Source organism: Sinocyclocheilus anshuiensis, unplaced genomic scaffold (genome assembly GCF_001515605.1).
Source record: "Sinocyclocheilus anshuiensis isolate Anshui unplaced genomic scaffold, SAMN03320099.WGS_v1.1 scaffold1016, whole genome shotgun sequence".
NCBI lineage: Eukaryota > Metazoa > Chordata > Actinopteri > Cypriniformes > Cyprinidae > Sinocyclocheilus > Sinocyclocheilus anshuiensis.
Window position 1 is genome coordinate 557,257 of NW_015552618.1, and position 13,185 is coordinate 570,441.

Sequence of the window (13,185 nt, forward strand, 5' to 3'; positions counted from 1 at the left end):
CTCCGCCTACTGGAAACTTTTTCAGGCTTCTGATTGGCCAACATGGCTTTACGGTTGAGATTATATCGCCACCTATTGGTTTGGCATGCTCTTGACAGTGATTCATGGCATGCGTTTGCTTTTTCATGTGGACAGAGATTTTTTTTAAAAACGAAAGAAGGAAAAATTCAGTTTTTAAAAATACCCGTGTACGTGTGGACATGGCCTAATATTTATAAAAGTGTTTGATAATTTTATTTCTTACAATATCCTTGGTAACAGGGTTGAGCTTTTGATATATATATATATATATATATATATATATATATATATATATATTGAACCTGATAAATTCAGTCAACAATTCAATTTGTGTAACAATTCAATAACAACATTTCATCTAACATATAAAAAAAGCTTTCAGTTTTCAAAAGAAAGAAGATAAAATTTGTGTTTTTATTGCTTAAAAAAAATAATAAATAACAGGACACCAGTTTGTACCCTGCATCAAACATACCTCAAGGATAAAGTTCTCAAAATCTCTCTCTCCAATGAAACAGATCCCCATGCTCTTTCAGAGAAAACAAAAAATTGCATTTACATTATATTTAGTCATTGAGCAGACACTTCTGTATCAATTAATCAGATTACATTTAAAATACTGAGCACTACTAAGTGTCACATTTCTTGTGCCAGAAATCTTGGGTCTTGTATAAAAGACTTCATTTAGTACCTCTTTTTTCTTTAGAACATGCTGGAAGCCAGCTTCAGCAGCTATTTTCTTCACAAAGTCTTTGGTTAGCCCAGCTAGGGGAAATATTGTGTGTCGCAGAGCATCCTGGGAAATCTGACTGAGAAAGAATGTCTGGTCCTTCAAGCGATCAGCACCCTGATAGAGCCGCACAGCTAATGAAATTCAGAAGAAGAGAAAAGCTCAATATACAAACAAATCCCAGATATTTTAAATCTCTTAAATCTCACAAAAACTGCCAAGAAAGGTCCATGTCCATATTTCAACCCAAAAATCAAAACAATGAATATAACACATTTTGCATGAAGAAAAACTTATTTTTACTCTTTTTGTTTGTTTGTTTGTTTTTCATTGTGATTTTATTTTCACATTCTACACAAGTATAGAATTTAAAGTATACATCATGGTGGTATTTGTTTGTACTTTTAATTAAATTCAAATTTGAATTAAAAGAAAATAAATGAATGATAAAATAAAATATACAACTCGTGTCTTCATGATTTTCATAACTTATTCAGAAAAAAATATATATATAATGCTATAAACACAATTGATTTTCCTGTCCTCTACATTGCATGGACAGATGTTATACGTACGCTTTCTCATTTCAAACCGATCTCTGAAGAGGGTTCTGGGAGGTGGAATGTGCTTCTGTTGAAAAACCTCCTCGTCCTCCTGGGACGTCCGGGCATAGTGTCCCGTTGCCATGGCATCAGCACCTGTTTTCAAATAAGACTGTGATGATGCTAAATATGCAAGACACCACATATAAACATATTTTATAAAATAAAAATAAAAATAAAAATAAACTTTCTTGACAGTTTTTTTTTTTGTAAGATTTAAGAGATTTAAAATTATGTGTCCTTAATTTGTTTTGATGTCAGTTGTATCTGTGGTTTGTTTCTAAATTGATCTTTACTCTTCTTCTGAATCTTAGAACTTTTTTCTGCTCATATCTTAAATAAGCCCTTAAAGGGATAGTTCATCCAAAAATGAAAATTTGATGTTTATCTGCTTACCCCCAGGTCATCCAAGATGTAGGTGACTTTGTTTCTTCAGTAGAACACAAATTATGATTCAGTCATATATCAGTCATATAATGCATGGCAATGGTAACAAAATCTATGAGAGTAAAAAAAACATGCACAGACAAATCCAAATTAAACCCTGCGGCTCATGACGACACATTGATGTCCTAAGACACGAAACGATCGGTTTGTGCCAGAAACCGAACAGTATTTATATTATTTTTGACCTCTGATTCACCGCAATGTCCAACTTCCTTGAGCGCGCGTACGGCATCCGGTGCGTGAGGTGTGTACGCGCTCTGGCGTAGTTTACGTTAATGGGTGTGTTGATATCCAGCCGAAGAGCAATCAACATCAAATTTTCATTTTTGGATGAACTATCCCTTTAAGAGATATTCCGAAGTAAAACCATCGTCTAGTTGCATTAAAAATCTACACAATAACAAAATCACACAAATAAGAGCTTTAAACTGTATTCATTTAAATAGAGTTATAAAATCATAGCTCATGCAATATTTTGTTTTAACCTGGACAAATAACATTTTCTGCATTTTAAGTTGTGGACCCCTTAAACTCAATGAACACTAGGGTTGCAAAAAGGTGGACAATTTCCAGTAAATTTCAGAAAATTCCAAAAATCCCGGAAACTTTCCAGGATTTTTTTTTTTGAATATTCCAGGGATTTTAGGAAAGTTTTCGGAAATTTACCAGAAATTTTCCACCCCTCTGCAACCCTAATTAACACTATAACAAACAGGAACATTTCTGCACCTCCTTTCACTTATTCTTGGTTAAAAAAACGAAGTATCAGTCAAGTCCTATTTTGCATGTCTTTTCCTGGAAAACACTACAAGTTCATCAATCCCACTTAACTTACCTAAAGTATTAACTGCATACTGATAGAAGTGCTTAAACTTGATGTGTTTGTTACACATTATGTCTGGATTTGGTGTTCTGCCCTTCTCATATTCCCTAAGAAGATTGCTGCGAAAGAAAGAAAGAAAGAAGTGACGTGACGTGGCCAAGTGATGGTTACCCATACTTGGAATTAGTGCTCTGCATTTAACCCATCCAAAGTACACACACACAGCAGTGAACACACACACACACCGTGAACACACACCCGGAGCAGTGGGCAGCCATTTACACTGCGGCACCCGGGGAGCAGTTGGGGGTTCGGTGCCTTGCTCAAGGGCACCTCAGTCGTGGTATTGAAGGTGGGAGAGAGCGCTGTACATTCACTCCCCCCACCTACAATCCCTGCCGGTACGAGACTCGAACCCACAACCTTTGGGTTATGAGTCCAACTCTCTAACCATTAGGCCACGACTTCCCTAATGTCATATTCCCGAGAATATGAGCAAACTGTGTACAACCTTTTGAATTCAATGATCTTTCAAATATTAACTACTGTAATATTTACCTAAATACTTCATGCCAGTATTCTTTAACATATGAGACCTGGTGGAAAGGCATATCCAGCATCTTACACACTTTATAAGCATCTTCACAGTCTCTCTCTGATGAACAGACCCCTCTCTCATCCTGAGAGTCCCAGTTCTTCATGAACACACCAGTCACATGATAGCCTGAAAGCAGAGAAACACATAGCATATCTTCAAACAAATGATGCTAGTTTGAAACACCAGAAAATGTCTTCTTGTCTGCAACTCGGCATATTTAACTTTATATGCATCGTTTTATCATTTTTACACATAACAAACAGCTTTTTTTGGAATGTTTTTCTTTCAAGTTTTTGTTAAAACACTGCTTTCTGCAATAGTTTGCATCAAGTTCAAATGAAAACATTAAAACAAAAACTTGACTTGACATTCATACATAGGTCACAGTGATTTAAGTTTCCAAATACTTTATTGTTGTTACAATACAATCTAGAATAGAGTATAATAAGCACATTATAGTATTTAACAAACAACTTGTACATTACATTAGGCTATAATTATATATATATATATATATATATATAATATTATAAAATAGAATATATATTATATAAGTATACCATGTTATTTTATACATCAACACAAAGCACAACAGAGTTTATGTGCGTGGTGAATGGGACTGTTTATTTCGTAAAAATGTGTAAAATAGTAATGAATTTTAAGAACACTGATATCTTACCCATTCTTTTGAGTAACAGTGCACTGACAGAACTGTCAACCCCTCCAGACATAGCACACACAACATGTCGAACTACACCCATGACATCTATTTTAATATGCGCTCAAATACATTTAATCAGACAAGTAAAGAGAAATTAAGAGACATTTCACGCCTCTGCTATGAAGGTCGCCATAAGTAAAGTTCTTTTCAAAATATTGACCGATCGAAAACAAAAGACCAGCACTAACGAAAGCATGGTTCCGGGCATTGCTCTTGGTGGAACTCCTTAAACGGTAACACTGCAAGACGTGTCGCGTTTAAAGTCCACAGAAATATAATAAGCAGTAGAATGGTAATCAGAATTGCAAAAAAAGATTAAATAGGCGTGACTTTATGGTCCGAAGGTTATGAAACATTGAACGTTTTGTATAAAGGTTACTATATACTTTAATAAATCTAACATCTAACAAATGATATCGCATAACAAATTTCTATAAGCCTATGTATACAAGCTGCCGAACTTTGTATTTATTCCATTTCAATTATTATACTTTAGCGTAACGTTACACATCAAGTAGGGCTACCACAAATACCTATCAGCATGATATATATTAAACTATAAAGTATTTATTTATATAATGCTGATATTTGTTGCATAATTTAAGCATAGACTGTAAAAAAAAAAAAGAATTTAAGTCCAGACTGGATTCTTATTTTTTTTTTCTGAGCCATCGAGCTCCCCCTGCAGGAATAAACAGTTTATGCCTCATAAAGATTATTGACTGGTAATATGCCACCAAATTATTTTCATATTCATCAACGAGTCTTTCACCGTTGCTTGGTCGTGATAACCACAAGTTGCTTGCTTAATTTGGAAAAGCAGCTTTCTAAAAGCCAGCATTATAATTTTGGATTACACTTTCGGTTTTACGGTAATACTATCATCCAGAGATATTGTTTGTTAAAGCAGCAGTATAGTGCAACTAAATGCAATTCAACTGTAAACTTTCGGGCTGTTATGTAGAAGTTTTATGGTTGGGAACTTGGGATATACCAAAATAAACTTATTTGGCACCATTCGTTTCTGAAAATCTATATTAATGTTGTATAGTAGGATTTGTTTATTTCTCAGTTTTTTTTTCCTTCCCTTTGCCACCTCATACAAGAACATATGGTAGAACAATCTAAAGCTCTCCTATGTTCAATGCATTAGCAATCAAAACTAGTTCAGTTAACACATTTGTTAATGAAAACAACAAGACACAATAATTATTTTTAAATAATAATAAATTATTTAAATGATAAATTAATTAATGTTATAAAACGGATAGTTCCGGTCCTTGATTCTGATTGGTTGAGCCAAGTTCGAAGCTGTTGTAAATTACTCTACAAACATACACCTTTGTTTACGTTTGTGTGTTGCTCGGCAACCACTTTGTTGGAACCACAACCGTTTCTGAGGAACTACATTGTTTAGCGGAATAATAATGTTTTTATTCATATCATTACACTTTATTTGCTCTGTTTTAATTTGTGAAACCTTACTACGTATATGGAATAACCGTTTTATAAAAGCAATAAGCCCCGTGAAGCTGTGGTTTATAGTGAATTTATAACAGCTAAGGGGGGGCTGTTATAAAATCACTGTCAAATTCTTGGGGCTTATTGCTTTAATAAAATATAAAAATAATTATAAAATAAATCTAACTATAAATATATTTAATCACAACTACTTATATTTAGAATTTTAAATTTATATGTATCTATTTTTTATTGTTTTTTTAGCTATACATCTAACAAAGTTTCACTGATCGAGCAAGAACAATGGGAGATGTCTCAGCAGACAGCATTACTATCGAGATGCTCAGAGAGGCATGTGGGACTGTCAGATGCAGTCCGCTGGATGTGATCAACACACCAATGATCCCATGGTCCCAAACCACACTTCCACTCAACAACCCCTGCAACATTCACATCAAACTGGAAAACATGCAGAGGACCGGTCAGTTTGTGCTAATTCTGTTTGCTCTGGTTATGCAATGTAGCGATGTGTAAGCATATCATGTTCCGTTTTCTTTGCCTCTGCCACCAGGTTCATTTAAGATAAGAGGTGTTGCAAACCAGTTTGCCCGGAGACTCAAAGGGGGCCATTTTGTGACCATGTCTGCTGGGAATTATGGAAAGTCTTTTGCATATGCATGTAAGCATTATGGATCCAAAGGCAAAGTGGTGATGCCAGAAACCGCCCCCATCTCCAGATCTGTTCTGATACAAGTATGACACTCTCATGCTGACACGGTTACACTTTTGTCATAATTGAATGTTTGAACAAAATGTGCCAACCATTTGTAGAGTTTGGGAGTTGAGGTTGAAAGAGCGCCAACTCCTCGTCTCATGGATGTTGTTAACCGAAGTGTTCAAGAGGACAGCATGACTTTCCTACATTCCTATGATGATCCGGATCTTATCGCTGGACATGCCAGGTTAAGTATAGTCTGGGATAGATCACCCAAAGCAAGGAAATCCTGTCATTATTTACTCACCCTCATGTCGTTCCAATCCTGCATGACTTTTTTTTTCTTTAGTTGAACACAACAGGAGATATTTTAAAGAATGTTCACATGATTTTGCTCATTTAGTGAAAGTGAATTGTGACTGTTAAGCTCCTAAAAGAACATAAAGCACTTTAAAGGCATCATAAATGTGGTACACATTTTCTTGCAAAAACATACAGCTCTGAATAATATTAAAATTGAATAACAACACGCTCTGTACCTCCAAAAAAGGTACAGCATCTGTCACTAGGGGAGTAGTCTTTCAAAATATACACTTTTGCACCGTATTTACCCCTAAAGCATGTATATTAGTACCTTAAAGGTACATAGTAGTATCTCTTTTCTTTTCTTTTTTTGGCTGAGAGTGCATGATAAATTTAACTTATGCATCAGTAATGGAATGTATTATAATTGGTTCACTCATCCCAGTGTCTTTTGGAATGGTAGCTTAGGTTTTGAGATCCTGGAAGTTGTACCCTATCCAGATGTTGTGGTTGTTTGCTGTGGTGGAGGAGGGTTACTTGCTGGTGTGGCAGCTGCCATCAAACTGTCTGGTTGTGAGAACACAAAGATCTATGGAGTGGAACCAGAAGGAGGTGAATATTCAAATTCTTTTTTTACAGTAAGGTCTTATTTGTTACATTAGTTGTCAGTGAGCAATACATTTCTTACAACATTCATTAATCGTTAGTTAATAAAACTGCAATTGTTCATTGTTTATTCATGTTAGTTAAAAGATACAACTTTGATTTAAAAAACGTATAAGTAAAAAACTAACAGCATTTAGTAATCTTAGTTAATGTAAACTAATGTAGTTAACCAATAAATGGATCTCTCTTGTAAAGTGTTACTGAAAAGGTTAACAACGAACCTTCAAGCAATCATATTAAGGGAATTAAGAAGAGCATAATTAAACTGTCGTTACACTTCACTGTGTCTTGCGATTTGTGCCAGGAACAAAATACATAATGGAAGATAATGAGTTCGACAAAGCTAATGTAATTGCACCATAAAAGATGGTAGCTCAAATTTACTTTTATAAAACAGATAGTTCCAGTCCTTGATTCTGATTGGTTGAGCCGCGTTCAAAGCTGTTGTAAATTACACTACAAACATACACCTTTGTTTACTTCTGTGTGTTGCCACTTTGTTGGAACCACAACTGTTTCTGAGGAACTACATTGTTTGGTGGAAGAATACTGTTTTTATTAATATCATCACACTTTATTTGCTGTTTTATTCTGTGAAACCTTACTACGTATATGGAATAACCATTTTATAAAAGCAATAAGCCCCGTGAAGCCGTGGTTTACAGTGAATTTATAACAGCTAAGGGGTGTTGTTAGGCACGACGGGAGATGTTATATGGGAACAATGGGAGATGTCTCAGCAGACAGCATTACTATCGAGATGCTCAGAGAGGCTTCGCGTCGTGCCTAACAACGCCCCTTAGCTGTTATAAATTCACTGTAAACCACGGCTTCTTGGGGCTTATTGCTTTATTATAAAACGGAGTGTTCCGGTGCTTGATTCTGATTGGTTGAGCCAAGTTCGAAGCTGTTGTAAATTACTCGCTTCAGGGCTAGCGCCACCATTTGCAGGTATGAATTCTACTTTGAATAAAACTTTATGGAAGCGTTCATTATAACTTTACATTATTTGGGCTTTTTGAAACTTTTATATTGGGATTCACCCTCAGGTTCTTTGCCATATGAGCTGTGTCAGAAGTATGTGGAGAACATTGTGCTGGTGACCGATGAGGAGATCAAATCTGCAGTTGCCATACTTTATAGGGCTGGACTCGTGGTTGAACCTTCAGGCACTGCAGCTTTCGCTGCCGTCACGAATGACAAAATCCCAGATATCAATGGCAAGAATGTGGTGGTCATCCTCAGCGGAGGAAACATTGGCAAAGATGAGCTTAGCAACTTTCCTGACTAAGTTAAAGGCTTATTTAGATAATAATCACATTAATAATGTTTCTAAAGCATATATGGGCTTTGAAGTTCCATACAATAATTGTATGGAAAAGAGTAGCATAAATGATGGCAGATTCATGTTTGCGATAACAACTACATTTTGCCAAGTCGTTTATGGGTTTATATCTATTTAATCATAATCTCTTGTTTTTATGATGAATTGCATTCATATTTTAAGTGCAAAACACTAAAATGATAATGTATCCTTTTTAGAAGTGAAAATACTGTGAATAAATAAAGTTACGAAACATCTGCACATCCCTGCTGTGTTATATGTGCCAATCAACAGAAAACTAATAGGCCTATACAGATTGTGTTGTTTGTTAGGTGACTAACATAATAGCTTACACATAATTTTATAGCTGTGCTAAACTGTACCCTACTGCAACATTTTCTTTTCAACATTCATTACATTATTCATATTGACTACAGTCGTGCATATTTCTCATGCTGGAGATCTGGATGATTTTGCAACTTATTCAAACCTTCCAGAGGGAAAGTGACTTGTGTAGACTATGGCTATGTTCAGACTGCAGGCGAATTGGATATTTCTGCACTATTAACTGCAAGTGATCAAATCAGGATTTGTATGTCCAAACATAACCAACTTATCTGCATGAGTTGCTTTGGTTACGACGTAGGCGTACCCACGTTTTTGATGAGGCTTTCAAAACGGATGCAGGAAAAAAAATGGAGGTGCATCATCTCAGTCTGCAAATAAGCACCTTGTCAATCTTCAAACTCAGTGATGGAGGAGACTGGTGTGTATTGTGACGTTTCGTGCTGTAGTCACAGCTGGCCTCGGCTTCGTTTTGAATACTGTACTGTACTTCCTATGAATACTTCACTTAAATACTGGTTTTGACATTATCGTTGAGTCGCATTAAGAGTGATGCAAAAGACTATTTAAATTCCAAATTGAGCACATCTGTAAAAAGCTGATTCAAATTGCATTTCCAAGCACCTCCAAATGTGTTTATTTTTTTCTCGCTGTCCAGACATTCAAAAACCCATCTGTATAATATCTGGATATGCAAAAAAGTCTGGATATCTCATCACATGTAATCTGATTTTGTGAACATGGACAGCTTATGACTAAACTTAAATCGGTGCTATAAAGGACATTTGTTTCTTGCTGATACACAACTGACATATTGAGGTGTAACATAAATGTTTTTTCTTACCAGTCTTGCTGGTATACTTTTTGGTATGAATTGACTATGATCAAGTCATTAAGCCATTTTAAGCTTTATTTATAAGAAAAGTGTCCAGGCTCTAGAAAAATGTTGTCTTATAATATATATATATATTATTTTTTTTTCCCTCAGACAACTTTTCGATGTATCTTTTTACAAATTGACCCTAGTTGGAAACTATATATAAAAACACTGTATATTTTAAAATGGTTCTCACATCTGCATTAAAGAATGTTAACAATGTGTCCCAAGATGCTATTTTTTATTTTCATAAAAAGTGGGATATATACAATATTTTTTCACATGTTCCACTATAGGAGATCTGACAAGAGGAAATACCGTGTGAGTTTATGTAAAATAGAAACATATCAACGTATTGATTAGCTATGCGACATCTTTAGTGGCCATCCTGCAAACAACAGCGTCCAAAAGACTGCCACACTTTTCCTCCTGTGGTGCGACTTTGTAGAGCTGTAATGAGAGACACAGATGTATTTTTCAAACAAATGCAATAAACGAGGCACCCTAAATTGTTCTACATCAGTACTGTGTAAAAAGAGACATACCTTTTTAATCTTGGCGACATCAGTCAAATCAGACACTCGATCAACGGCAACCTGTTGTCCGTCCACCTTTGAGATGATGTTATCGATGCTGAGGGTCTCGTCTTTGTTGTGTACTAACACAATGTGAACCGCGCTGTCACTGTCTGAGATCCCAAACCTTTTGAATGCTTCAGATATCTGCCAAACATTAAACTTTGTTAAAACTGCACACTGTAAACAAATAAAGATTTCGGCTGTGTTCCTGTACTGAAATATATTACTCACATTGTTTGTGGGTGAAAGATTAAAAATTATTTCCGAGTAAAGGCTCCGGGTTTTCATTTTCCCATTTTTATGTAGGTGAACTGCTTTATTTGCTGCCACCAAGATCTGTAATGCATCCACAACCTTTATAGGGAAAATGAAGCAATTCAGTTTGACAATTCAGCTTTACCAACACAGGAATAAATAGTATTTTAAAACAGAAAAATAGGTATTTTAAATCGCATTAATGCTTCACAATATTACCGTTTTTATGGAAATATCATATAAATGCAGCCTTGGTGAGCATTAGAGACTTCTTTCAAAAACATTTAAAAACTTAATTATTTATAATTTTTGACAGGTAAGTTAGTGTGTGTATATATTTGCATGTTCAAAAACGGTATAGCCATGACACCATCCAAAGCAGGGTATTACCATGGTACTTTTTACTAGGCATGTTGAATTTCTGTATATATAGTATATAGCCATAAACGAGTTTGTACATGATTTGATAAGTGTTCTCTTACCATTGATGGATTGATCAAGGCGCCTTTTATTTCTCCATTCACTGCCATTTTTCTCAACTCCGTCGCATTTTTTACATCTTTGAAGAGCAGTTGAATCACCGTGTATTCAGGAAACAGTTCTAAGTCTTGCGTAAGATGCATTATTAATACTTTAGTATTCAGTAAAACATTAACTTTATCTAGAAAGCATGCGGTACCCAGTGTGGCCACACACGGAACGATAATAATGTGACACCGTCATTTGCTGATGGGAATGTTCCGACTTGGCCAATTTCAGTCGATGCAATTGTGTAGGTGAACATTTAATAATATTAAATAATACATTAAATAATATACAGTCAGGTTTTAGTTTATAAAGTATATGAAAACAAAACACTCCCGCAGTGGTTAGTATGCGACAGTTGTCTGAAATGGGCGGGGCCTGTCGGCTCAGAAGTCGCTTCTAATTGGTCGACTAGCTATGATCGACGTATATAATAATCCTTGTTTTTTAAACTTTTTTTTTGTGTATTTTTAATTCAGTGTCATGTTTTTTCGGGGGCACTACACAGATGACAAATTTAGTCAATTAATTCATATACTTGTAAAGTCGAAAGGAGATTGCATGGGCACATCGCTTCTGTTACTTTCTGTTATTTATTGTCTTATTTAGGATGTATTTACATGGTGATGTAATTATTCTTACTAGAGAAGAAATCATTGTGATTTTTTAAATAAAGAATTTAAGAAGGAACATATCATAGTATAGGTGATGTACATATTTCAATGTGACAACATTATTACTTACAAGAGATTTATTACTATTTTAATAGTCTGTGACAACATCGGGGTGGAACTGATTGTTCACGCTTCCGGTTTAGACACGGACGCTCGTATGTGACGCACCAGTAAGCTGTCAAAAACCAAAACTTAAAAATGCGATTTTTGCATATATGTGCACATTTTTGACAATCTGAAGGAAGATCGATTACAATCTATGAATGATTCGCATACTATCTTACTCATCCTCGTATATCATTCGTTTCCATAAGTGTATTATCAAAGATCGAGTGTTTTTGTGTTTGTTTGAATAAGGATGGAGAGATTTGAGGTTTATATCTTTACTGCTCTGTGCAGCATTAACTTTCTCATATCCTGCGTCCTGTTCTCCAAAATCACACGGGAGCAGAGAGATCCGTACATGGATGAGATATTCCATGTTCCTCAAGCCCAGAAGTACTGTGAGGGGAAGTTTCATGAGGTATGATTGTTAATGATGCTTGAATTTCTCAGTGTGTTTGTGTTTTTGGACATGAATGCTCATGTGCCCCTCTCCACAGTGGGATCCGATGATCACCACTCTTCCCGGGTTGTATCTGGCTTCAGTGGGTCTGATCAGGCCTGTGGTGTGGCTGGCGGATCTGAAGGGCAGTGTGGTCTGCTCTACTGCCATGCTGAGATTCATCAGTCTGCTCTTTAATAGTGGGAATCTCTACATAATCTATCTGATCATCTGCAGACTGCACATGAAAGATAAGGTGTCTGATTTTTTTTCCCTTTAAGTTTATTTGGAGATTTTTCCATTACGGGCACATAATTGAATTGCCTTTTTAAAAATATTGAAAAATACCCTGAATAATCTGGTTGTGGCCTTGATCAAAGTGTAAAATGTGTAGTGTTCATATTGTTTGTAATGTTAATGACGTTTTATAACAATATATAATGCTTTTTTTTTTTTTTAATGGTTCGTATCATGGTAATAACAGCCGATTGGACAAAATTTCTAATTAAAAAGTCAAATTTCCTTGATTTTAAAGCTCTTCATAATAATAATAATTTATTATTGAGGGGATGCGTGGCTAGGAGGCAAGCCAAAAACAAAGAAAAACTGACAATTTTATTATTATTTAATCTTTTTATCACACTAGTAGGCATGGAACAAATTGTTTGTAAATATAATAGAAAAAATGTGTGTGTGTGTGTGTATATATATATATATATATACATAACCAGTTGTTACAGGCAATTATAAACATATATAAGCATCATAATTTATTATATATTAATTACCAAGAGGGTAAGCAACAAAATAAATAAATACCATTTGACACTAATATTATATTATATAACAATATTGTAATATTATGATTTATCCTTTAAAAATATTATATATAAGGGATATATACAGTGGTGTGAAAAAGTGTTGCCCCCCTTCCTGATTTCTTATTTTTTTGCATGTTTGTCACACTTTAATGTTT

At 35.1% G+C, this 13,185-nt stretch overlaps 4 protein-coding genes across 4 annotated transcripts in view; 2 read left to right on the top strand and 2 right to left on the bottom strand.

Moving 5' to 3' along the window:
* Nucleotides 1–4,149, bottom strand: part of trmu (tRNA 5-methylaminomethyl-2-thiouridylate methyltransferase) — a 7,123-nt gene extending 2,974 nt beyond the window's left edge. Inside the window, exons 1-6 of the mRNA XM_016457421.1 lie at nucleotides 3,901–4,149; nucleotides 3,182–3,347; nucleotides 2,636–2,742; nucleotides 1,327–1,449; nucleotides 713–885; nucleotides 497–550 (exon numbers count right to left, since the gene is read on the bottom strand). Coding sequence (XP_016312907.1) covers nucleotides 497–550; nucleotides 713–885; nucleotides 1,327–1,449; nucleotides 2,636–2,742; nucleotides 3,182–3,347; nucleotides 3,901–3,982 — 705 coding nt within the window. The 5' untranslated portion in view covers nucleotides 3,983–4,149. The remainder of the gene's footprint in view (nucleotides 1–496; nucleotides 551–712; nucleotides 886–1,326; nucleotides 1,450–2,635; nucleotides 2,743–3,181; nucleotides 3,348–3,900) is intronic.
* A 592-nt stretch (nucleotides 4,150–4,741) lies between these two features.
* LOC107666211 (L-threonine dehydratase catabolic TdcB-like) lies at nucleotides 4,742–8,667 on the top strand. Its single transcript, XM_016457423.1, has 7 exons — nucleotides 4,742–4,814; nucleotides 5,668–5,884; nucleotides 5,975–6,156; nucleotides 6,235–6,365; nucleotides 6,885–7,064; nucleotides 7,983–8,038; nucleotides 8,137–8,667. Exons 2-7 carry the CDS (start codon nucleotides 5,707–5,709, stop codon nucleotides 8,376–8,378), a joined length of 969 nt encoding a protein of 322 aa, XP_016312909.1. The 5' UTR covers nucleotides 4,742–4,814; nucleotides 5,668–5,706; the 3' UTR covers nucleotides 8,379–8,667.
* Nucleotides 8,668–9,877: 1,210 nt separating this feature from the next.
* tprkb (Tp53rk binding protein) lies at nucleotides 9,878–11,206 on the bottom strand. Its single transcript, XM_016457424.1, has 4 exons — nucleotides 10,949–11,206; nucleotides 10,443–10,565; nucleotides 10,179–10,355; nucleotides 9,878–10,083 (listed from the first exon to the last, which is right to left on the bottom strand). Exons 1-4 carry the CDS (start codon nucleotides 11,087–11,089, stop codon nucleotides 9,997–9,999), a joined length of 528 nt encoding a protein of 175 aa, XP_016312910.1. The 5' UTR covers nucleotides 11,090–11,206; the 3' UTR covers nucleotides 9,878–9,996.
* Nucleotides 11,207–11,852: 646 nt separating this feature from the next.
* Nucleotides 11,853–13,185, top strand: part of LOC107666210 (putative Dol-P-Glc:Glc(2)Man(9)GlcNAc(2)-PP-Dol alpha-1,2-glucosyltransferase) — a 2,981-nt gene continuing 1,648 nt past the window's right edge. The window contains exons 1-2 of the mRNA XM_016457422.1: nucleotides 11,853–12,188; nucleotides 12,268–12,465. Of these exons, the coding sequence (XP_016312908.1) occupies nucleotides 12,024–12,188; nucleotides 12,268–12,465 (363 nt within the window). The 5' untranslated portion in view covers nucleotides 11,853–12,023. The remainder of the gene's footprint in view (nucleotides 12,189–12,267; nucleotides 12,466–13,185) is intronic.